Here is a 26,726-nt window from a genome sequence, read left to right on the forward strand (position 1 = left end):
ATTTCTGCGCAAAATGCTGCTGAAAAATTAATTATAGACCAAAGTAGTAATAAAATTTTATATATGCATTTGATACTTCCAACTGCAATAAAAAAGGGAGGTACTTAACTAGATGTTATAGTAGTATTATATACGAAATTTCAATGTTCTATGGTTAATCCTTTTTTTAGTTATGCAAGATGCATACGTATGTAAGTACAGACATCACAAAATATTCCTTTTGAATCCATTTAGAAAAAAAGAGTTCTTTATTATGTCCATATGTACAGATCTCATGCCCCCCCCCCCAAAAAAAATGTACAAATAGATTCAGGTATGGTCAAAATGGATATTTCCATTGAAATATCATATCTGAAATTTTTCATGATTGCAATACTTACTTTACTTCTTACAAGGAAGTAAAAATATGTAACTAGAGATCACCAGGATATGCTTCTTTTATTATAATTTAATAACTTTATTAAACTTATTTAAAAGAAAGCCTTTTTAAAACTTTCTTTATGTTTGTATATATTTTGTTTTAAAAAGCGCAGCTTACTGCTTTAATTAGTAGTTATGGTAACTTAAATTAATATTTGATACAGAAGTTAGAATTCTGAATATTACATTCACAATTTTTCATTGTTGATTTGTGTATTTTTCTATTCATTAAAATATGCTTATAATTCAATGAATAGAAAATATACATGAAAACTTCATAATTTAAAAGGTACTTTAATTTTGATAACACAGACATAAAATGCTACACAGCTGTATTTGATGCCAAATTTAATTTCACAATTTTGGTGTATCATATCTTTTACAAAAAAATAAGTTTCTAATGTTATACTTATTCCATAAAATTCTGAATTATCTAATTTTATTTTATAAGGAGAATTTCTTTTTTTTTTTTTTTTTTTTTCCCCTGTGTGCAGCTAATCCTAATTGTGTTTTTCACTTAGTTTCTCGTGTATATGATTATTGAACGGTTCTAAATGGAGGACTGCAGAGCAGATGGTTATAAAAACGAAACTGTTGCAAAATTTTTTTATTGCCTTTTATGTTGAAATCAGTCTTTGCTATTTTTCACTCAAATTTTATTTTGTTTACATTATATTGGGCATTTAGTTTTTTCAGTTAAATATACACCGAAGGGCCATTATGTTATGACCACCCTGTTAATAACATGTAGGACCACCTTTAGACTTCAAATTGCCAGCACCCGGTGTGGCGTTGACTCCACAAGGTCCTGATAGGTAGTCTGAGGTATCTGGCACCAAGCACTCAACTGATCCTGCAATTCCCGCTCGTTGCGAGGGGATAGTGTGGCAGCGTGGATTTGGTTTTCCAGGTGGGATCGCAAATGCTCTATTGGATTAATGTCAGGTGAATTTGGAGGCCAAGACATGACTCAGTGGAATGTTCCTCGAACCTCTCCCAGACAATTCGGCCCACATGCCATTGTGCATTATTCATCTCAATGGAAATACTGTTGTCATGAATGGGTGAACCAGGTCTACAACGACGTTCACATCATGCACGGACATCAGGGATTGTTCTGTGGGGATTATGGGTCCTAATGTGCTCCATGAAAACATTGCCCAAACATATATACACACCCACTCTGTTACTCGGCTCAGTGAGCTCAGTTTTTTGTCTTACATATTGTTAAATTATGCATTGTTTGCTTTAAAAATGATTGAATTATGTTATTCTTATTTTCTGGTTAAGTTTTTTATGCTTTTAGTCAATTCAGTTTTTGTGTGAATATGGATCTGCATGATATAATTATAGAGTTATTATGTTTTTAATTGTTCTGCCTTCTTGCCTGCTAGCCGAATTGCTTGTTTTTGCATAGAAATTCTAATTTTAATTGATTTTAATTGTTGTATTTGGTGTTGTTTTTCTATACTTTTAATTTTTAATATAGATATTTTGAGTTTTTATGTATTTTTGCCTTGTTGCAAAGTGAGAAATGAATTAATTGAATGAGAAATATATCTCTAATGAAATAAATTTAAATGAAATGTAGGAAAATGTGTGTATAATTTAATATTCCATACAAAGAGGTCATGTGGTGTACACATCATTTTTTTGTTTTCAATCAGTATAGCAATATACTTCAAATACAATTAGTTTGTCAATAATTTTTTTTTTTTTTCTAAGTTAATGAATAGATTTCTTGTTTTGTTTGTAAAAAGCAGATATTTTGAATTCGGGTCAATTTTGTGATATAACTTCTTTTCAGGTAAAATTTCTGTCATATGCATAATTTATTTATTTATACAGTTTGAGCTTTGGGTTTAAATTATGTTTATTTTGTTTTATATTTTGAATATTTATTTTTCTTAGTTATAGTTTAATTGTGGAATATAGACTAAATCTTCATATATTATGAAAATAGAAATCAAATAATTCTATCCCCTCTATTCAAAATACTTCATTGAGCACCACAACAAGACCAATTATTCTCCCACCACAACTTCTTTCTGAATGATAAATTTGCTAAGAAATTAAAGTATAAATCTAAAATTCTGAATGATCAATTTTAGCAAACTTCCAGAACTCTCAAATGAAGGATGTTTAGCAATAACGATCATCCCAGTAATCAGTGATGAGAATGTCAAATTAATCATCGGTCTTTACAGTTGCTGGATCCATTAACCCCTTCGTGCCGACTGTCACGTATACGTGCCAGCAACGAACACACTTATCTACCGGCTGACACGCAGGCGTGCCAGAGCATTGTTGCGTTTTCTACCGACTGTCACGTATTTGTGCCAGTACCTTGGAACGTTTTTCAAACTATAATTTCTGCCACAAGATGGCACTGTATGTCATATGGTTTCAGATACATGTACATTAGACCTTCTACTCGAAATAAGAGAAGCATGACTCACATACACATGTTTTTGATTATATAAACAAACGGGGAACTAAATGTTTCCGAATGGCGTGATTTATGACGTCTCTTTAAATCGCACTTTATTCGCACGTGGTAGTTGTTTATTGTAAGTAGAAGTTTTATATGCGCTAAAGCGTTGAGTATTTCCATTTACAGTTCAGTTTTTAGAAAATAATTAGATCTTGTTAGACGTGAATTCTTTCTGTTTTTAACCCTTTCAATGTCGAAGCGTCGAAAATGTTTAACAGAGCATGAAATAGCAGAAATGATGCAAAATATTTCAGATATTGATTCTGAAATTCTGATATTGATTCTGAAAGATTCACTGAAAGACATTTTCCAAAACTTTGTTCAGAAGAGACTGATAAAATGAAACAACGATGCTTCGTTTGTTCACATACCCGGAAAAATCTTCCAAAATGGCAAATGAGTTATTACGAGTTCAAGGAATGTAACATAGGACTGTGTGTAGATCCCTGTTTTAAAATCTTTCATACGAAAAGAGAATTTTAAGTAATATATTTAGTTTTCAGATGTATAATGTTAAAAGTCATAAAATGGTGAGTAATTAAAATAAAATGTGTAAAATATGCATTTAAACAAGAAATAACGTAATTAAAGTATATATATATAAAAATATCTATAAAGCATAAGCCGTTTAAATACTCTATAGAGCATTATTAAACAATGTGTTGATACTTCGGAAATTTCATGGATTTAGGCTTAGTAGCAAAAAGGCCCCCGGCCCTGGAGAGACGCTCGCGGAAGACACTGCCGGCCTCCGCGATAAGCACGCGTTTTCACTACCCGGCTCGAAGGGGTTAAATTAAATAACCACTTAATAAGTGAGGTTTGTATATAAAGTGTTTGTTGGGAATATGACCCTTACTTTTAAAGGCATTGTTGTTACTTAATAGTTCATGCAAGTATTACTGTGCTCAATGTATTGTTTAAAATAAAATGTACAAGTCCTCATTAGCTTTCTTTGAAAAGTTTATTTTTTCTCTCCTTTTTAAGTGTTGCAATTCTTGCTAAAACTGCTAATATAACTGTATGATTATACATACATTTATTTAGATGGGTTAATGCACTGCAGTGTTTCACTTGGAAAGTTGCATAAATTTGAATGTTTGTGTGAATATGGATCTAATTTCACTAACAGTAGCTAGAGACCTCAAATTTGAACATAACTGATTGTCAAACATTGAAACTGATTTTTGTCTTATAGTAAAAGCTGGAAATAGCTATTACTATAAGACTGCCAAGATGTTATTTTGAAGCTGGCAAGCATGTAGCTGTTCCTGTGTCCCCTGAATAAAAAAATTAAATTTTCAATGCAGTGTGTTATAAAAATGCAATTAGTTAACTCTTCTGTGGAAGAGTTAAATGAAAAAATTATTAATTCCCTCCCCTTTTGTCAAGAAAGATACTTATAAGTTCGAGATTTAATGAAGATAGTAATTCAGTTGATTCTCTTTATTTTTGTATAAATTTGTATAAATCATGTATAAATTCTCTTACAACTGTAATTTAAATTTTTAAAAACTTGTTATATACTTAATTTAAAACTTAAAATATAGTTATTGAACTGTTTTTCCTTAAATATGAATAATTTTCTTTAGACTGCCACTGAAAATGCCGTTAGTATGAATGATCCAGCAATTCTTGTAGACTTTTTATCCGTTATAACTCGACGGCAGTAAGTATTAATCTGTTTTCCACGTATTTTCTCTGTATTAAATTATTATTATTTTTTTTTTTTTTTTTTTTTTTTTTTTTTGTAGAAATTTTAGGTCTAGTGTAAATCTTTTATGTAGTCAAAGGTTTGGCCTGAAAACCCTAAAGTTTACGAAGATGCTGTGAATAAGTGGTATTTTCTTGATTATAATTCCAAAATGACTTCCTCTTTTGTACCTTATTTCTTTTTCTTCCAATATATAATATCCTACCTTAATTGTGTGGAACATGTAAATAGAGTTTGACCAATTGGAAAATTAGTTTTTTAGATAATTTTTTTAATTTAAAAAATATTAACAACTTTTTTATTGTTTCCATTAGCCATAAAAATAATAAAACTTCTATTTTTATTTTAATGGTTATCAAAATCAAGTACTCTAAAACATGAAACTGTTTGTTTTTAGTGCAATTAGTACGTAACTTTGAATGCATATTCATTTTTAAATATTTCAGTTTAAAATAAGGAAATAAAATAATTTTTTTATGAATTCAGATTTGATGAATATTTTGTACTTAATATGTTTATAATATTCTATTACACATTTAAAAAACTTCTTCTAAAGTGTTTGTTATTTTCAGTTCACAGATATTGTGTTGTATCAAAATAAAAACTACTGTGGTGATCCACGGTTTGAAAATGGTTTCTGAATCAGAAGAGATTCGTGCACTAACCTAGTGCTTCGCATTAGAGAGTAAAGAACATCTATGATATAAAAATATACTTTTATTTACACAGCGAAAACGTGCAGCAACATTATTAACGAAAGCTCATTCTCCTAAAAAACATACTTCTTTTTTCACTCCACTTGCGCATGCGCAATGACAATTACCAAAGGAGCTTGGCAGATACTGCCATCTGTTGGATAAACTATTCGCTACATATTCCTCCCACCTGAATTTACTGGAAGGTAAATTCACACATCTGTTAAGTATAATATATGCATAATAGTACAGTATACAATATTGAAGTATAAAATTATGCCTACCAAGATGTTCTAATTAAATTGAAATACAAATTTACCTGGAGATGCAGCATTCCATAATTTTCTAGACATATTAACAGATAATACTAAACCTAGAAAAATAAAAATAAATCAAATTATTACAAAGTATTCAAACAAGTACAAAACATTTCACAGACGTATCACTGGTTTCACAGTTCTACCACTGCTGGTAGTCATAGGAATATTTTCAGTCATATCCTTTTGGACTGGGTTATCCAGCTCAAGTCTGTACAGTCTTTGCACTGGTCTCAGAAACTCAGAAGTCTCTGTTTTTATGACAGCAAGTCTTATTTGTCCATCACGACCAGGTAGCAGCTTTATGACACGCGCCAGGTTCCAAAAAGCACGTTTTTTGTTGTTATCTTCAAGTAGAACAATTTCACCCACCTGGAGAGGTTTAGCTATAGAGTTTTTAATGGACTGCTGACGTAACTGTCCCAGATATTCCACACGGAATCTTGCTCTAAGTTGTTCTCTCACCTTTTGTAGATACTTAGCTCGTTTACTCAGTTTTTCCTTATCCACTGTATCGATATCAGGTACTCCTGATTTGGAAATCTCCCGCAGGAACATTTCTGGAGTTAATGGGGATGAATCTTCAACGTCTTCCGACACGTAGGTAAGTGGCCTAGTATTGATTACTCTCTCACAGTCGCATAGTACTGTAAGCAACTCCTCGTAATCCAGGGCAGCATGACCTAGAACTTTTCTCAGAATCTGTTTCACCATTTGAACTAAACGTTCCCACCAACCGCCCCACCAAGGTGCGGAAGGAGGAATAAATTTCCACTGAATTCTTTGCTCAGCGGCCTTTGATCGCAGACTCTCCCAATCAATTGTATGCAGAAGGCTCTCCGCTCCTTTAAAATTACTGCCATTGTCTGAGTATATTATAGATGGTCTTCCGCAACGAGAAATGAAACGTCTCAATGACTGGAAAAAAGCTTCAGTTGTCAAGGATGTTACTGACTCCAGATGAATGGCCCTATAGACCGCACATGTGTAAAGAACAATATAAGCTTTTCGACCATCTTTAAGGCAGAGGGGTCCTGCCAGATCGACACCCACCATCTCAAAAACGTTTGCATCACGTACTATATCTTTCGGCAAAATTCCTGGAGTTACATCACAACTTTTGGATTTAAATCTTTGACATTTAACACATTTTCTAATGCAGTTTCGTACTGTCTTACGAGTTTTGAGGATCCAATACTTTTCCCGCAAATGAGACATCACCATAGAAGTACCAGCATGCAGCAGCTCATTATGTGCATTCATTATTAGTAATTTTACTACTGCATGATCAGATGGCAAAATTACAGGAAACTTAAAGTCATCAGTATCGTCGCGATAAGAAATATTGGTTTTAGCTCTGATCAAACCATCACGATCAACTATAGGTCTGAGGTCTTTAATTTTATCATCGTTCACACTCTTAAATGATTCTCTTTGAACCAATAACATAAGAGTTATCTCAGCTCTTTCAATTTCCGAAACTGACGAAGTTTTGGAGGTTTCGTTTGTAATTCTTCGTAATTTAAAGTAAAACCTATGAATCCAACCTAACATGCGTACAATTTTCTTTATGGATGAAAAGTACCTGTAATACCAATTGTCAGGTTTAGAATCTTTGTTAAGAGTTGTCAGTACTGATTTACGCCTTTCTGAATTTATGATCTCTTCGTCCGGCAAATCGGTGCCTCTTGACCATGACGATTCTGGTTCTAACAGCCATGATGGGCCCTCCCACCATTTCGACAGCAAAAACTGTTTAACTGAACAGCCTCTAGAAGGGAGATCGGCGGCATTCAGCTCCGAAGGGATGTAATGCCAATCTTCTATTTTTGTAAGTGTTCTGATTTCTTGGACACGATTCCAAACGAAAGTTCCCCACCGTACGTCTCGCTGGATCCAGCACAAAGCGGTTGTTGAGTCAGTCCAGAAGAATGTTCTTAAATTTGGCATGTTCAAATCTGAAAAGACCATACATCTCAAGCGTGCTCCGATTAAGCAGGATAATAATTCCAAACGAGGAATGGATATACTCTTTAAAGGCTTAACTCTAGTGCGTGCTTGCACAAAATTCAAATAAACCTTATTTTCGGTCTTCACTCTTAAGAAAATACAGGTAGCATAGGCATGCTTGCTGGCATCGCTGAAAACATGAAGACTTACATCTTCGTTAACCGATCTGTCAATATTAAGCCATCTAGGAATTTTGACATCAGACAGCAGTTTCATTTCATTTACCCATTGTATGGACTTCTTTTCTAAATGTTCTGGCAATTTTTGATCCCAATTTAATCGTAATTTCCAACACTCTTGCAATATCACCTTTGGGAACAGGGTAACGGGAGAAATGAAGCCTACTGGGTCAAATAACTAATGCGCGCAAGAAAGGAGTGTTCGTTTACTCGCGACAATCTCCTCTTTCTTTAGTGACTCAACTTTACAGGAAAGAGTATCATCCTTCAAATCCCAGTTTAACCCTAAAACGCAAACGAATGTATCTAATTTAGAGTTGGGAATTATTTCGGTTTCACAATTCGACTGCCATCCTCTAAGATTAAACTTTCCCAGTGACAATAACATTCTCGATTCTAGTACAAATCTATTCAATTCTTCAACATTCTTAAAACTAGTCAGGCAATTATCAACATAGAAGGACTCCTTCAAAATGTTGGCTGTAACTGCAAACTGATCTGGGGCACGATTTAAATGATAGTTCAACGTAGCGGCTAACAAAAATGGACTACAGTTAAGCCCAAAAACCACGCGACTATGTCTGTAAATTTTAGTATTCTCTTCTTCTGCACCTTTCCAAAAGAAACGCAAATAATCTCTATCCTTCTCTCTTATACCAATCTGCAAGAAGGCTTTCTCAATGTCTGAAATTACTGCAAGAGGATATTTCCGAAAACGATTCAACAATGTTGGAATTATTTCCATTAGGTTGGGACCTTTCTCAAGACAATCATTTAAGGAAAGTTCTCCTTTGGCGTGTGCCGAAGCATCAAAAACTGGCCTTACTCGCGCAGTTTCGCTAGATTCTTTAAAACCCGGCCTATGAGGCAAATAGTGCTCTCTATCTACTTCGCCTTCATTTACCTCTTCAATAATTCGTTCCTTCAACCAAGTATCAAATACTTCCTGATAAACTTTAATTTGATTCGAATCTAATAATTTCCTTCGCGTATTAGTCAGGCGTTTTTCTGCCAACGTTTTATTATTAGACAAGCGAGAGGGGTCCAGTACCCAAGGTAATGCAGTTTCATATCTCCCGTCTGAATCCAAATTCAAATTTTCCTCAAAATATTGCATGGTCTCCTCATGAATTTCAGCTTTTTTTTTAGACTCAACTGGGTCATTTATACCAATAACGTCTAACTTCCACAAGTTTTCTGCTGATCTTTCGTTTAGCAATAAAGAAACACATGCAAGAGAATCATTTATACCCGAAGATTCCTTCGCTGGAATTTTACCCATTAAAATCCATCCCAAACTTGTTTCCATCGCGACCGGACCACTTTGTAAACATTTAATATTTCCGGTGAATAATTTTCCAGCAATATCAGAACCTATCAACAATTTAATGTCACTTTCGTTTTCGAGAGCATTACCCTCTACATCTGACACTTGAATATTTAATTTACAAAGTTCTTTCAACCAAGGACCTTTAGGTATTTTCTTAACATCAGAACAGATAACAGATTCACTTAAACAATGCACACTACATACATATTTATTATCAAGGCTACTCAAATTAACTATATATTTAGAATGCAATTTTTCTTTTGTTTCTACACCTCCGAATAATTTATGAACTAATTTCACTTCACCAACACTGTTACATTTCAAAGAATCTGTAATATCTTTCGTTAAATAACTTCTCTCGCAACCCGTATCTATAATCCCTCTGACTATCCTTTCCCTGTTGCCATTTTTTACCCTTACGATTAATGTTTGTAGTAACACAGTAACACATCGGAGCTCGCGGATCTGCTAGCCAAAACATTGACCTCATTTTTCGCCACAGGCTCTACTTGTTTAGTCTCTTTCAATTGAGAAGGAACTTGTTCTTGTTGACACATTACTGCCAAATGCCTTTTCTGGCAAATTAAACACTTAACCTTGGACTTACAGTTACGAAAAATATGGTTTTTCTTCAAGCATAATAGACATAAACCCTTCTTAAATATTAAATCTTTTTTATCCTGATATGTAAGCGTACTAGCTTTAAAACATTTTTCTGTTAAATGTGGCTTATCACAAAATAAACATGATTCCTGAACTTTCTTAATAGGAGCATTTTCTTTAAATTTGTCTCCTGTATACAAATCATTACAAGTAGGAATATTAGACTCATCATTAATGTAACTTTTAGATTTTCTACTTTTATCAAAAGAAAAACGCGCTAATTTAATTCTCTCTTCAGATATCACTTCATTTTTCAAAAACAGAAGAATAGATTCAAGATCGCTCTTACCTTGTTGTGACGAGCTCTCCCGTTCCCTCTCCCACACGCGTAAGATGTCAGGGGGCAGGCAAGATTCAACTAACGGAAAAATAACACTAGCGTATTTATCTTCAGTCACACCGAGAGATTCCAGAGCACGCAATTTTGTTTCTAAACTGTTGTACAACGATGATAGCGTAAAGTCCTTTTTGGTTGTATTATTATTTATCAACACAAGATTCAATAAATCCCGAACGTACACTTGTATAAGAATATCTTCACGTCCAAAACGATTCTTTAAATGTTTGATGACTTTCGGATAATTTTCTTTAGTTGTCGGGAAACTCTGCACTATTTCCCGTGCTTTCGATTTGGCAGCAGTAGCCTGGATCAGATATACGAATTTCAAATGATCATCTAGCACTGGATCTTCGTGTATCTTACTAAAGGTATTCCAGAAATTCAACCATTGTCGTGGATCACCTGTAAATTCAATCAAATTTATTTTCGGAAGCTTCAAATTCGTTGCCGTTGTTCTTGAATCAACAGTTCTGGTTTCATTTACCGATGCATGAGTCAGCAAATTTTTCTCTATTTCCACAGTGATTTGCTTCACTTTCATCCTGGCTGCTATTAATTTCTCCTTGTAAGTCTCACATGACTCAAATTCTTTAGTATATTCTTCTTGCGAGACTTCTTTCGATTTTGATAGGAGATCCAATATTTCTTCATCCAACTGTTGTAGTCGAATTCCTTTATCTTCCAGGATTTCCAGGGACGATAATAGTACATCACTGTTCAATTCTGACTCCTTCAAATGTCCATGTAGGCTATTATATGCTTTCGTGAAGGCTGCACGCAGTGGTATTCTTCTTACTTTCAAGGCTTCCATTTCTGCTGTTAAACCATCAAAAGTGTCCTTTACCTAACTAATGCGTCCTGTCAGACGGACGCCACTTTTTATTGTGGTGATCCACGGTTTGAAAATGGTTTCTGAATCAGAAGAGATTCGCGCACTAACCTAGTGCTTCGCATTAGAGAGTAAAGAACATCTATGATATAAAAATATACTTTTATTTACACAGCGAAAACGTGCAGCAACATTATTAACGAAAGCTCATTCTCTTAAAAAACATACTTCTTTTTTCACTCCACTTGCGCATGCGCAATGACAATTACCAAAGGAGCTTGGCAGATACTGCCATCTGTTGGATAAACTATTCGCTACAACTACTGGAACCTCAGGGAATTATTTGTAGCAAGTCACATATGCAAGCTAACCATGTGCTAGCTAAATTACATTATAATTATCTTTTCCTTTTATTAAATAAGTTTGCTACTCTCATGAGTGGTTATTTTTCATGAAATAATATTATGGCAATTTCCCCCTTCATTTTGAACCCCTCATTTTAAATACATAATTTAATATTTTATTACTTAAATTTATGGGAGCCCTAAATCTTGAACTAGCTGGCAAATCAAGTGTTTGTTGGGAAAATGACCTCTTTTGCTTAAAATTATATCAGGTGTTAAACTAAAGTCAGCATACCAAGATCAGATTATAACTTCTTAAAGATCACTTAGTATTCTTTGTTCATGCATATATTTTCTCTTTCCTCATTAGATGAAAGCTTTTTTATATTGAAATTTTAATGAAAAAAAAATTTAGTGACATAAAATTTATATGTTTATAATTTTTATTGTTAATTACTTGTTTTATGCAACAGTGTGTGCATTTTCCTCCATTTAATTCCCCCCTTTCAATGAATAAAATATGGCATCATATCTTCTGTTTTTATTTTTCAGAGACTTATGGACATTAGATTTGTGCCAACTATTATTGCCTTCTATTCAGGATCTTGTACAAAGCAAATATGAAACGTAAGAATACTGTATTTTGTTAGAAACATGAAAATATGCTTCATATTTGTGAAGAATAAAATTTTTCTATAATTATGGCTTTCTTAACCAAATTTTGCTTATACTTCATCTTTTGCCCAAATCATACAGAAACTTCCCTTAATGCAAACTCGCTTAAGGCAAATGCTAGGTTAACAGGAATGGCAGCGATGTACCTGATCTTATAGGAAGTTTTATCAGTTAATGTCAATTTTGGTTAACAAGAATTACAAACTGTTTTTTGTCGGTTTTCATCATTAGATTTTTTCATTGAACATGAACTTCAAAGTTTTTCAAATTTTTTCCCTCTTGTTTCTGTCATTTTAGTTAAAATTTAAAGAATTGTACTTATAATAAAATATTTATATAAATTCACTGGACTGTAATATGAATTTTCAGCCCATTCCAACATATATTTATTCTCCAAAAGTTGCAGAAGCACTGTTTGGCAGTCTTGTAGATGGTGCTCTGGTTGGAATGTGACAGCTAACATTAAATTGCAAGCGTAAAGAGAATGAGTTACTGTTGTTAACAACTTGCATCTAATGCAAAAAGCAGCAATTAACACTGAGTTTGGTTAATAAGTCCTAGAAATGACGTTGTTTTAAGAACATAACCAGTACTTTACCTTACATCTACTCTCATTATATGAATGCTTTGATTGACCTCTCATCATTTCAAAATAACTTTTTCATTTTAATAGTCAAATTGTAAAGGATCATTTTTCCCAAAATTCAACTAGTCATCTTCAGTTTTTTGGATAAAGGAATTATTGCTCTTATGAAGAGTTCTTACTGCCAGCAACTTGCGAGAGCTGCAATTTGCATTGCTGAAAAAGAGACAGATACCAATTTAGAATGTGCTTGATGCAATAAAAGCTATTGTTACATCCTGGAAATCTGTGTTATCACAACACAGAACTGTTTTAGCAAAGCTTGGAGGCATAAAGATACTAATCCTGTTGACAAGTTTGATGGTGCAACCACTTTACTTGAGGGATGAAATATTCTACGAACTATATTATATAGTGACTTCTATCAAGTATATTCTATCAAGATGTTACAAACCCTGGTGTTAGTTTGAGGTATATATTAGTGCAGATGACATTGCCATTTGTGCTGCAGTGAAATATGGTGTATAATATAGAATATGGTGTATGTCTGAGATGCAAGAAATGTCATCAGATGCAAGTGAGGAGGACAGTATCTTTCCACCCCTGCCAAGAAGTGTTACATACTTTGGACGCTTTAGAATGCTGCATCATCCTAAACGGCTGCTAGTTTTACAGAAGTTGGCCGTGAAGTTACAAAGTAGTTTCATTCCCATCTGTTAGAGTGCTGTATACAGGAATTTTATTTCAGAAAAAGATCTGTGACATTTTCTGAAGTTACAGTTCTGTAATTTATGTAGCACTGCAGTGTTTTCTATGATGGCATACATAATATATTATAGTATGTGTGTATATGTATACTATGATGTATTGTACTGTATATGTAGAAAAAGCTATTTTCCAAAAAATAAAGTTTGAGCTCCCAGTTAACATGAACTTTCCTTACCCCCCTCCCCAGTGCTTGAAATTTGTGTTAATAAGGGTTTACTGTACTGCATTTTTTATTAATTTTTATAAATGACCAATCATTTACAACTCAACAAAATATAATCTGATAATTTTATAATGCATCTAGAAATGATGGTAAAGTAAATTTTGATATATTTTATTTAAATGCAACATTATCTATGTCTTTTAGAGGTAGTAACTCTATAGAACTTTGGTCCAAGAATTATATAAAAATATAAAACAAGACGTATGACAATATAAGTGTATTGTTTATATTTTAAATCTTAAGATAGAAGTTTCTGAAATCTAATGAATTCTTTTGTTAATAGCTTGTTGTTAATGAATCTAAAGTTGCAGCTTTCACTGCCCAACGAAATTTTAGAATTTTATTTGCTGCAAGGGTGAATGATAAGTTGAGTTTATTACAGGCCTTTTTTTAATAATTTTAATGAACATAAATAACTTAAAACTTGTGAGTATGGTGAACATTAATGTTCGGTCAAGAAAATGGAGTTTTATGTCTTCATCCCAAATGCTGGAAAAACCAATATTTCAGACTAAAATAAAATATCCTTGCATTAAACATTATATGATCATGACAGAAAAGAGAATTTTAAGAATGACTGTTAAATGCAGGGAATTTTATAAGATGATGTGCAATTAACAACTATCATTTCAAGGGTGTTGTGGAGGAATATTAATGCAGATTTCAGTATTATATTTCTTTCTTGAAACTCAGTGGCTGAGTTGAGGCAAAGTTTTGAAATGCTTTTTAGCTTCATTTGAAGGTATAAAAGTTTTGATTGAAGAGTAAGTACAGTTATCTTTGTATTTTGGAGTACTTAAGTTTATAAACAAGTTTTTTAATTGATGAAATTAACCAAATCTGTCTAGAAATAGTCTGTGCATAATTCTGTTCTTGGTAATTTCTAACATACTGTTGTTCATTTGCATATCATGGATACTACGAAACTATTATCAGCATCTTTACTAAACTATTATCATGCAATATTCTGGAAAAATGTATTGAATCCCCCCCCCATTCAAATTTTTGTATGTTGCGAAGAATGAAAATGAAGTTGTTATAGCTTTTAATGAAGATAGTGTAGTGGAAATAAGAAAAAGTTAAGATTAAAAATTAGTCTTCACTGTAAAAATGTAGCTTTAAAGTAGATTTTTCAGCTTTAAAATAACACAAAATTAAGGCCCGATATTATATTTTAGATTGAAAAAGTTTCAAATGAAATGATCCTGTTATATTATAGCAAAGTGTTAAGATTTACATTTTGAAGATATTTTTAGGATTATCAGCAAGTTTACGAAAAAGATTTTAATCATATAACTTTATAAATTTATGCATATATTGAGCTAGCGTGTGTTCATTCAAACCTTTAAAAATTAACATACATTTTTTAAATATTTTTTTTCAAACATTTTCTTATGTGCTTGGTTTAGTAGATTAAATAACATCACTTTATTGAAAAAGATTCTTTAAGTAATTTTAGTTAAAAATAATTTTTTGAGGAGTAAACTCTGTTATTTACAGCTTAGCCATAACTTATTTTCTAATTCAGAATTTGTGTAAAATAGGGCAATCTGTGTATTAAAGAGACAATAACATTTGCATATTCACGATGACTTGCTGATGAATACATTTATAAAATGTAGAAACTTGTTTATCTGAAATTAAAATTATTGCAAAATATGTGTAGTTTTTACTTTTTGAAACTACCATTTTAAGAAGGCATGTTATGATTAATTCCTCCCTCCCCCTTTTTGGGGAGGGGATTATATGAGTAATGAAACATTTCAGTACTTTTAAATTTTTTTAGCGTAGTTTGCAATAATTTGTATATATGTATTAATATTTTATTTTTGGTACTTGAAAAAAAAATTTAAGCTTTTTTAATCTAGAGTAAAATTTAAATGCTTATTAAATGTTTTTAAACATTTGCTATTTCATAGATATATGTCTGTTGGATGTTCTTGTGTAAAACTTATTCTTCATAAATTTGGTGAATTAATAAAAACAAATATTGATGCACCCCCTCGCATTGGAGTTGATCTTTGTGGAGATGAAAGGTAAGTCACTTACTTTTGAATATTTCTGGTATATGTTGATGTAAAATAAATTTGAATTTGCTTAGAATTTAACTTATGTAGAAATTTTAATATTTTAGTTACTTTCTTTTGAGGTAAAATTTATACTATGCATTTTTTTTCAGTTCAATAAAGTATCATCTCAAGACGTCTTTTAAAGCCTTACTTATTGCACTGAAATGTTGATAAGTGGATATCATAACTCTAATTAACTGTGAGAAATTAGGAAACACTGATTATTTTAAAATTATTATTTCAGATAAGAAATAAAATATTTTTGAATGATTCCCCTTTTTTGCAATTGTTATTTCAGAAAAGATATTTAAAATTTTTGAACGTGCCACCCATTTTATAGGTTTTTTTTGGGGTGGGGAGCATGTTGTGAGCAGGTCGTTTTGTTGAATGTCTTGTTTTTTGATAGAAGATAGTTCCCGAGCTGTTGAAATCTATCTGCAAAATACCTTCAGTTTCTGTATATATTTGTATCGGCTGTTAAATACATTTTTGTTTATCAAAACGTAAATGATCATAAAATAAATACAAGAACATTGTTACGAGCTTTTGTATAAAGACAGATATACAAGTGTGCAAGCTAGTAATGAGGAATAGTGTACTAAATCTACAAGGTTGTAGTGTGTTCTGTAAGAGCCAGTCAGTGGCTGAGCTTTAAAATTGCTGAACACTGGTAGTTCCAACCTGGGTTTGATTCCAGGTGACCAGGCTGATTGCCTTGATGTTTTCGCAGTTTTCCCCATGTGTAATGTATATATGAGCATGTTTCCATTAGAAAGTCCTCCAGGAAGGCATCCCTACTTTTAGGCAGATAGCCCTAGTAAGCTTTGCCATAACCAACTAAACCAAACCAATATTCTGTGAGATATGCTGAGCTGTGATTTTCAGTAATAGACCATGCCAGTGCAGATGTCAGATTTATTCTGAAGTGTTACTGCAGATGGTAGAGTGATTAGTATAAGATGGCGACTTCTCGCGCTGTTGCTATACGTTTGGCTTCAGATCTCATATACGACATGGATGTTTCTGAGTACAGTCGGTGTCTTTTTGGCATCGAGGCATGTGAAATCTGTCACACTGTAAATTCTCTTGAGAAGTTATAATAGAGAAGAGGCATGCAAGACCTTTGGATTGCTATGGTCAAAATAGGGATAAGAGTATAGGTATATATCACATAAGTGTTTTGCCCGAGTTGAGTAATCCAATTATTTTCGTCAGGTAGACATGGAAGTATGTAATAAAGTATTGAGGAATTTTAAATAATCTTCTAGAATGTTTTGTGCAGAATTTAAACTTTGCGTTATTCTTTGCATCCTTCTTTTTGTTGCAATTGTAAAAGTTTTCTTTATCTGTTAATGATCCTTTGTTATTAATTGATTTCTACAAGTTTATTTCTGAAGGCAAAAAAATTTTAATTTCAATGTTGAGTTTTTTAATCATTTTATAGGCTTTCATGTGTTTTTAACTTTATTTATTTCTTTATTTCAGATTGACGAAGTGTAAGAATTGTTATGAACAACTTCTAGCAATTCAGTCTTTTATTTTAAAACGACAAACTATGCAAGGAAAATTAGGCCAATCATTTCGTGAACTTCTGACTATGATGTGCACTGAATTTAATAATAGTATGTGATTTTTGCTTTTATAGAATAAGAATTATTCAGAAGTCTGATTGAAAAAAAAAACTGGATCTTTTTTATTACTGCTTGTGATATTGATGTGGCCTTCTGTCCTCATAAAGACTAGAACATTCATTGCCTTCAATTGAAACATTCCATGTGCCATTTCTATTTTCACTGTGGCAATGACCATTGAAAAAAGAAGACTGAATTTTTACCAATAATGTGCATATGTAAATAGTTAATTCATTTGTGCTTTCGTGTGAGTCCCTTTGGAAAGATAAACTTTGAATAAATAAAACATTTAGAAAGCTTTGGAGCTTGTATTGATATATTTATTTAATAATCAGGGCTTTTTTGCTGATGTTATTTAAACAGTGTAACATTTCTGCATATTAAAACATTCGTAGGATTTATATTGAAAGGTAAATAGAAATTGATATACATAGTTTTGCTTCACTAATAGCACTAATAAAAGTGATATTTTATACCTGTTGTATTTATTATTTGCACATATAATTTTAAATTCTAAAAGCTATTTTTTGAAACTGCTCTCTACTGATTAATTATATTAAATAATTATGAATTAATAACAGCTTATTACATTTGAATTTTAAAATATATTTTTAAAATTGTGAATTATGTATTGGGACAGTTGTACATGTTGCTTTTGTAATATTATCATTTAGAGGATGCATATTTGATATATAATTCAGGTTTTACTGAATATAAAAGAAAGTTATTAAAAATTTTATAAATTACAATCAGTGTGCTGTTATTGGACTGTTTGTAGCATATAGAATTAGAAATGCTTTGAGCAAATACTTTTGTTAATCAGAATATACTTTATGAAAGTTTTATGTTTTAAAACTGAAATTTAGTTTTCTTACAAATTTCCAGTTGATGAGCTTTTAACTTCATTTCTGACATGAAGGTTTAATAAACTTACTATGTATGGTTATGAATATGAGTTTAAAAAATCTTATTATGTATTAAAAATAAATTTACTGTAATTGTGATTTGTAATTATGTTTTAATTTAATATGTAAAGAAATGGTCTTCATTATGTTTAAGTGATTATTAATCTCAGTACTATTATCCTTTCATGTTTATTTACATTAGTTAAGTATATTTGTATGATAAAATGGAAATTGTTTTAAGGTAATCTAAAAAAAATTCGCTGTGCTTACTGTCAAACTGAAGTCAAATAATAATAATAATCTATGGTAAAGAAAAGCTGTTTTTTGAAAGATAATTTTAAATTTGTTAGTGGTTAAAAATGTATAACAAATTATTCTTTCCTGTGTTTATTGTCTGAGTAGAGTTGCATAGATCAAAGTCAACATCAACCAAATATTAATCCTGTAAAGTCTGTTTTTTGGTATAAAATATTTTTTTTGTTTAAACTTGAAAATTAGCTGTGCTGAATTTGTAATATTTGTCTGTGAATATATGCCAAATTATAATCCTTTAATTAAAAAGCAGTTACACATTGTCATGTGTTTAGAATATAATTTGAGTAATATTTCACTGTATGTGATACCAAAATATTGATTATATGTTGTTAATGTGTAATTGTTTCATTTCATGGTATTCTGCAGTTTTTTTACAGAATCTATCAATATACATTACTGTACCAATAAATAAGATTTATAGTTCTTTTCTTTAAGGAATTCAAAATAAGTTTTAACATTTTCCAAATTATTGTATATATTTATTTCTTTTTGCTTTACCAATCTTTTCCATTGCTTATATCATGAAATAAATGTTTGAACTTTTAGTACAATAAACATCATCTTTTAAAACAAGTAGAAATTCATAAGCAGTGAGTGATCCTAAAACATTTTACAAGTCAGCTTCTAATATCTTTCCTCTCAATATTTTTTCTAGGGAAAGGCTTTGCAGTGTGAACTGTCATAGAATACATTGCATCTAAACAATGTTTTGCATTGAGCATCACTTTTGTCTTGTGATTACATATGTTAAACAAACACATATTAAAAATTGCTTTTATCGGATAATTTTCATTTTCTTGCTTGTTAAAAGTATTTTTTGTGAATTATATTAGACATTCAAAATATATGCATTATTTTAAATTCTTCATCCATATTCAGTGAGAGTTGAAAATGTTACTGGATTTTTTGCTTGATGCAGTTAGTAAATGGAAAATATTTGCATTTTGCCTAAAGTTCTTTACAGTAGGTTGGTAATCATTTTCTTAAGTTATGAAGTAGAAATTTATGTATAACTGAAGCTGATTATTTGATAGTATTCATGGTTCTGATTAAAAAATTAGTCTTTTTAAAACTAATTGTAAAACCATATATTGAGATCACTAGTTATTTTTTCAAATAATTAATCAAGGCGGCCTATGCTTATATATTTTTAGAAATTATGAAGAGGAAGTAGGCACATTTAAATCCAGACTACAATGATTTTTACTTAATAATTAAAGTTTCCAAATCATGATTTTCAGTATTGTGTAATAAAGTAGTAAAGGTTTTATTGTTATTTTAATCTTGTTAAAATGAATTTTTCATATGTATCAGTGCAGTGTAATGAATATATGTGAATTATTACTGATGACAATTTTGATGGGGTTGCAACTCAAACATTTTGTAAAGCATCTACTTAGTTTTAAATAAAATGTAATGAATTTTGCATTTCTTTCATACATGAAAGATTAGCAATTGTAACCAAAAAATCAATCCAGTTTATAGCTATTAAAGAAAAAGTACATAAATTTATGTTAAATTGCAAGTATAAGTAATATAGGATTCCAGAATAATTTAATGTAATTTTATGTTTGCACTATTCTGAGAATTAAATTTGAATATGTAATATATTTGTTCATGCACTGTCTGTAGTTATTGGTGTCAACATATAGTGCCATTTTCTTTTGATCAGCTTTCTTCTGATTGCCATGCAAAATTTTGTGTTACATGAATATTTCCATTTTAAAATAATAGGATGAACATGTGAATTAAAGAATTTTAAAATTCTGTACATGTCCTGTGCAAAAATGAATGGGGTTAAAAATGCATATGCCTCATCTAGTGCTGTGGAGAATGTAATGTGAAATTTTCTGAGTATTTTAATTTATTACTTTTAATGTAACATACTCAAATAATTATGATTTTAACTTCTTTAATCACTTTTTGTCCATTTTTAATGTGTGTGTTTTTAGTTTTTGTAAATATTTTTTTTTTTTTTTTTTTTTCTGTGGTGCTCAATCTGCTGTGATAGCTGTCATTTCTATTCAATGCCATCCATCATATAGTTTTGACATTAAAGTACCTTTGTACTTTGCTAATGGCTCTCAGCATCACTTGAGAATAATAAATTATAGTTGAAGTTTGAATTACTTTAAATAAATATCTTTTACTTACAGTTTTGGGAGTTTTTCTTGTACTTGAAAACATTTACATTATTTGTTGCAATTATAATGTATAGTAGTAATCTCGGAAGTCTGTTAATCATATTCTTATCAGAAGATTAAGAAAAGTTCTTTGAAATTCTTGTCTTAACAGCTGAAAGTTTTTTTCCCCCCTTTAGCAGTAGATATGGGGATTTTACTTCTATCTATTATTATTATTGTATTCTGTATTCCGACAAGCTGTATACACTTTGCAGGTGCTGCAATTTACAGTATATAATATCCTCTTTCCTTTTCTTGCAAAATGTGGTATGTTATTAGGGAAGGTAATTTAAGATGCAAAATTATTGTTATAAAAGGAGGAAGAAATGTTCTGAAAATGCTTTTAAAATGGTATAGATAAAATTTGTATATTCATTTATATTAACATACTTTATTCATTTTTGAATTAGATATTATAAACTTAATGTTAATTATTAGCAGACTATAGTAAATAACATAAGTGACCATCTTTAAGAAATAAATATGGCACTTATTATGTTTTGAATTATTATGTAATGAAAGTCACTGGTGTATTGAGCTCAGGAGATCCTGCTATTTGGAGAAACTCCACTCGTGATTATCAGAAATCAGTCTTGGGATATATCTTGTAGGAATACAGAAACAAAGTTTAATCAAGTTTCCATCTTCTAATTTAATTCAAATTTGGTTATCAGTGTTGTCCCTCATAGTTGTCATCTCCATCCACTGCTTCTTCATCAGGCAAGTCATTCTAGCCATACAATGCAAAAAAGGTCCAACTCTGTGTGTCTCTTTATTATTGAACATTTTGTTGGGGAAAGGGACACACTTGATGGTTGCTGCTACTTCTAGTGAATGTAGTATAGATATGAAGCATTTGCTTTTATCAAAATTTCTGCCCAAGAAAATTGTGCATCTCATCCAAATATCTCACTTTTTCATAATGGGGGATTTTGTTAAGGGCAGCCCAGTCCCTTTTTTGCTGCCAAAAAAACATTAAAATTAGGCACCTTTATTAGAATCTTTTTCATGACAGCAGTTAAATCATTCACCATATTGTATGTGTAACTGATATCCTCAAGAATCTGGCTTTAGTCCATATGTGGTATATATCACATACTTGAGTTTGAAATATTTGACCTTTAGCTGTTGGAAAGCTGCTTGACTGTCAAGTCTGACTTTCTTGTAGTGTATGCCTTCTGGCTGCAGCTTCATGCTAGAACTGTGACATGTTGAAAGCATTACAGGCATTTGTATTAAAGAGCACAGGTTTCACTAAGTGGAAAAGTATATTCAAGAGGTATCTTTGTAGCTGTTCAGTAGTTCAGTTCATTATCTCACTTAATGCCTGCCAATTATGGCTTTTATTTCCTTGAAAATGTTCTTTTAAATTTTCTTTAGTTAAGTTTTTCTGAGAGTGCTGTCATCTGGCATTGTACTTTACATGTATATTTTGAAGAAAGAATTTGTTGCGGGATTGTTTCTCTTGAACCCTAAAATTTCTGACTGGACTGCCTTTGTGATAATCTGCCCTGAATGATTGATTGACATGTTTTTCTTTTCCTGAAATAAATTTGTGTGCTAAAATAGTTTGCTTAATGTTTCCCTTCGCAAGTTTTACTTTATCATTTTAGCATTATAATGATATTTATATGACAGGAAAAGCTGCTATATAAGAAGAAAGTGGAAAGGTACTTACTTATCTTGCTCAAAAAGTACTTTAAATTATGTTTAATTTGTTTTATTTGATAATGTGAATTGTTTTTTGTGAAAACAGCTATATGTTTCTATGTTTTGCACTAAAAGTTTCCCTGCATGTTACCATTGACCATGCTTCAACAGTTCTAGCTAAAACTGCAAAAGGTTTTCATCCAGAGTATTGCATATTAAAAGCTTTAAAATGCTGTTAGTGTTATGCATTTGCATTCATTCACCAAAACAGTATCATGAAATATAGGAGAAAATCGCCATTCCCCCACTTAAAGATCCTTACTAAGAACTTTTAGTCATGGAAACCAAAAATGCATTCCTATTTATGTGTTTGGTAACATTTATTAAGTGTTGCAAAATTGCTGTGTGTTCACTTATGCAGATTAGTGCTACCAGTGTCTAACCCTTTTAACTCAACTGCATATGAGATTGGAGGAGTAGATTTGGCAAGAAGATACTGTATTTCAGAGTTGCCAACTCTCCCGATTTTTGAACGCTCTCCCGCCAACCCAATTTACAATATATTTCTCCCGACTTTTTCTCATTCTTAAAATTTCTCACAATTTTTATGGAACTTGGCTTAATACTTCGTTATATGAACAAAAAAAAAAGTGATTTTGGATGTCTGAAAGTAATTGAATTTTCTCTAGATTATATCTAAAACAAAACCTTGTGAATCAAATGAGAATTTCTGCTTTGTGAGTGAGAGCATACGTATCCAGGAACGTCGTTCTCCAGTTCTCCAATGAGCATCGAGCTCCACTGCGTGTCATCTGGCATATATTAGCCAATGAGCACAAAGCAAGCTCAAGGCTGTTATTTGAATGTTCTTTAGTTATTTCGTTCATCTTGACCTGAGTTGTGTGAGTACACGTGCCTTCGGGAAATAGTTTTAGAAATTATCATCTTTCATTATGTCGGTGAAATACTCATGTACGTTTCAAAAATTGTACACAGTTGAATTTTCTTCCATTATTTCCTCAAGGAAATGTAATAAATTTGCGATGTGTGCCATCTGTCGTTGCAATTTTTCGATTTTGCATGGTGGAAGGACGGATGTTCTCAAACATGTGAGTACGCAAAAAGACAAGGACAACATGAGGTGTTTTGAAAAAAACGAAAAATAAAATTTTTCTTCAGAAACAAAGGACCAAAAAGTTATTAATGCAGAATGTCTGTTCTCTGCCTTTTTACTGGAGCACAACCTTCCACTGAATGCATCGGATCACGCTGCAGCTTTATTTAGAAAAATATTTCCCGATAGTGAAATCGCTAAGAAATAGTCAAGTGCAAGGACCACAACAGGTGCAATTGTTAAAGAAATGGGTTTGAAAAATAAATCTTCAGTTATTGATTGCATTAAAACAGCTCCGTTCTGCCTCTCTATGGATGGAAGCAATAATACCAATTCAAAACTGTATCCAGTTGTTTCTTTTTTTAATCCAGAATCTTCAGAAATTGAGTGCAGTTTACTTTCTGTTCCCAGTTTAGAAGGAGATTCAACAGGCTTTAATGTAGCACAGCTAATTATTAAAACTTTAAAAGAAAATGCAGTCCCTCTGGATAATTGCTTAATAGTTTTAGAAATTATCACTTGGTGCCAATAATGCACCAGTAATGGTAGGCTTGAAGACTGGTGTTGCAGGCATGTTAAGAAAGGAAAATTCATATTTGCAGATTATAAGGTGCGCCTGTCACCTCTTAAATTTAGCAGCTGTAAAAGGGATAGCTTCTGTACAAATAAATGTGGATGAACACACTGTTGATATTTATTATTATCTTGAAAGAAGTTCTAAGAGGAAGGAAAAATTGAAACGGTTCCAACAGCTGCATAATACTGAAATGAGAAAAATTTTGAAACGTGTGTACACGCTGGCTGTCTCTAAAGAAATGCTTATATAGAATCCTCGATCAATGGAACCATTTCTTCTTGCATTTTTTAAAGAAGTAAATGCTTCAAGAGTTAAGATAAAAGGCTCTATTGAAAGTTATAAAATACCTAAAGTAAATGGAGATGTAGTTACTACTTCCATTGTTAAAAATAGTTATGAGAAAAATCATTTCTGCACCATTCAGCAATTCAACTGACAGTTCTCAAAATAATACTGCAAAATATAAGCCTCAAGCTGATACAAATTTCTCTCAAAATAAAAAAATTGCTCAACACATGAAACATTTTCCGATTACTGTAAGTTTATCTTGTGAAGACGAATATTTATGTTTTTTTTCTTTGGACCTTAACAAAGCTTTGTGCCTTTTTTTACAATTCATTTTGCCATCATTCAATGTTCTTAACACAGTTCTACAAAGCAGAATTCCATTAATTTGTGTTTTGCAATCAATGATTTATGATCTGTTTAAAGACATTTTATCAAAGTTTGTAAAACCAGCCTGTGTTTTGTCTTGTAATTCTATATATGATGTGATTTATGGTGAAATAGAAAATCAGAAGAAAGATGAAGATTTGGTAATAGGAGCTGCAACCACAAAAGTAGTGGAAGAACTTTCAGAAGAAGACAAAAATAAGTTTTATGTTATGTTAGTAGTTACTTCTGTCGAGTATGTGATTACATACTACATAAATTTCCAGTCAACAGTGAAGTGATTTTGCATGCTAAAGTTGCTGATGTTTCTGCTCTAGCAAATGCATCTTTTTCTGATATAAGGTACTTTTTGCACAGATTTCCTGTGTTACTTCATTTAATCATGAAAGATGATGTTGCGACTGATAAAATATTGCAGTCGCAATTTTGCAGTTTACAATTAGAAAACTTGGATGAAGTTATAAAATCAGCTAGGATTGATCCCCCAGTGGAGTTTAATTGGAAAACTGAAAGGTGCTGATGGAATTTTAAAATATAATAAACTCTCTAGAATTATGTTGGCCATCTTGACAGTTCCCCATAGTAAGGCAGAGTGTGAGAGGATTTTCAGTGTTGTTGCGAAAACGAGGACTAAATTTAGATCTAATATTAGCGATGACAAATTAGAAAAACTTTTATTAGCAAAAGCAGACCTACATGGCAATTGCTATGAACAAAATTATGAAGTTTCTTTTTTAACCAAAGCAAAATCTGCCACTGTTCATAACATTTGTACGAAAACTGATTAAAGTGTCTTTTTTTTTTTTTTTTTTCCTTAAAAGATGCAAGTAATAAAAATGTTTTTTATGTGTAGGGTATTTTTGTGTTGCTTGCATTTAAGAATTAGTAACTATTTAAAGTTAATTCATTACTAAAAACTATATGTTTATCATTTAAAAAGTAGTTTTAACATTGTGAAAATTTTTGAGTGTCATAGGCTGGCAAGTATGGTATTTATTAAAAGATAAAAATCCCACCCTTTCTTTCCTTTTCTTTATTTCTTTTCTAAAATTTAGTAGGGTCTTATAATTGGCTATTTTAATTACCTTTACAGAATAATTGTGCTGAATTACTTTAAATACTAAATAAATTGTATAAGTAGTTATAGTATATATAAACTGCATAAACCTTGATTTGAAGCAAGCAACATTTGAGAGTAATACTAATTTGAAACCATTTTTCAAATTAGCTTGCTTGATTTCAGGTGTAGTTTTAATTTCTTCAATGATGACTTAATTTTATAGATTATTTGACGAATCTATGCTATGGGCTGTATTTTGTTGTTGATCAACATTGAATGTAACAGGAATTAATGGTTTAATGCAGGGTTCCCCCTTTTTTTGTGACTCGGTTGTTTTAAAACTTTTTTTTCACAACCCAATAAAAATGTTCTTGCCTTATTGCTACATTAAACAAATTCCAAAATTCAAATGTTTTTATTTTATTGGAAAAGTAACAAAAAAGGAAAAGTTTGATTGGAAAATGTGATGTTATTTCTCAAATAGGATTTTAAGTTTACAGTAAAAGATAACTTTATTCTTAAACCTGGTTCAGCATAATCAGTTTCTGTATTTAATTTTTAGGAAAATGAGAGTCGAGAAGGCTGTTTCACATTTTTAAGTTGTAACAAAAGGCATCTGTTGACAACAGGATAGTCAAAAATCTATCAAGGGTGTTTAGTCGAAGCTGTCTGTAAGCGTTGTATCACAAGACAATTCAATTATAGATTCAGTATCCGAATCCAAAAATATTATATCTAATTCTATATTAATTGTGATAGGATTTCTGATCCGTGCTTTGCTACTGTGAATTAGGGGAAAATATTCTTTCAGATTTGTATGCAATCCTATCATATGTTCCTTGATAGCAACTGAAATTTCATCAGGCATGGAACTAATATTGCATTCTTTTTGCACTTCAGTTTGCTTCATAAAAGCATAATTTCTTGCCTCTACACAAAGAATCCACAAACTATGCCATTTCACTG

General features: G+C 31.5%; 1 protein-coding gene across 2 annotated transcripts in view; it reads left to right on the top strand.

Moving 5' to 3' along the window:
- LOC118199897 (katanin p80 WD40 repeat-containing subunit B1-like) overlaps positions 1-20,659 on the top strand; it is a 162,054-nt gene extending 141,395 nt beyond the window's left edge. For both annotated transcript variants that reach the window (XM_035371764.2, XM_085818324.1), the window contains 4 exons: positions 4,507-4,583; positions 11,888-11,962; positions 15,504-15,620; positions 17,139-20,659. In XM_035371764.2, coding sequence (XP_035227655.2) covers positions 4,507-4,583; positions 11,888-11,962; positions 15,504-15,620; positions 17,139-17,283 — 414 coding nt within the window. In that variant the 3' untranslated portion in view covers positions 17,284-20,659. The remainder of the gene's footprint in view (positions 1-4,506; positions 4,584-11,887; positions 11,963-15,503; positions 15,621-17,138) is intronic.
- Positions 20,660-26,726: the final 6,067 nt, after the last annotated feature.

The sequence above is a fragment of the Stegodyphus dumicola genome, chromosome 6 (genome assembly GCF_044657685.1).
Source record: "Stegodyphus dumicola isolate Sdum_Otavi_A_Nest chromosome 6, ASM4465768v1".
Lineage (NCBI taxonomy): Eukaryota > Metazoa > Arthropoda > Arachnida > Araneae > Eresidae > Stegodyphus > Stegodyphus dumicola.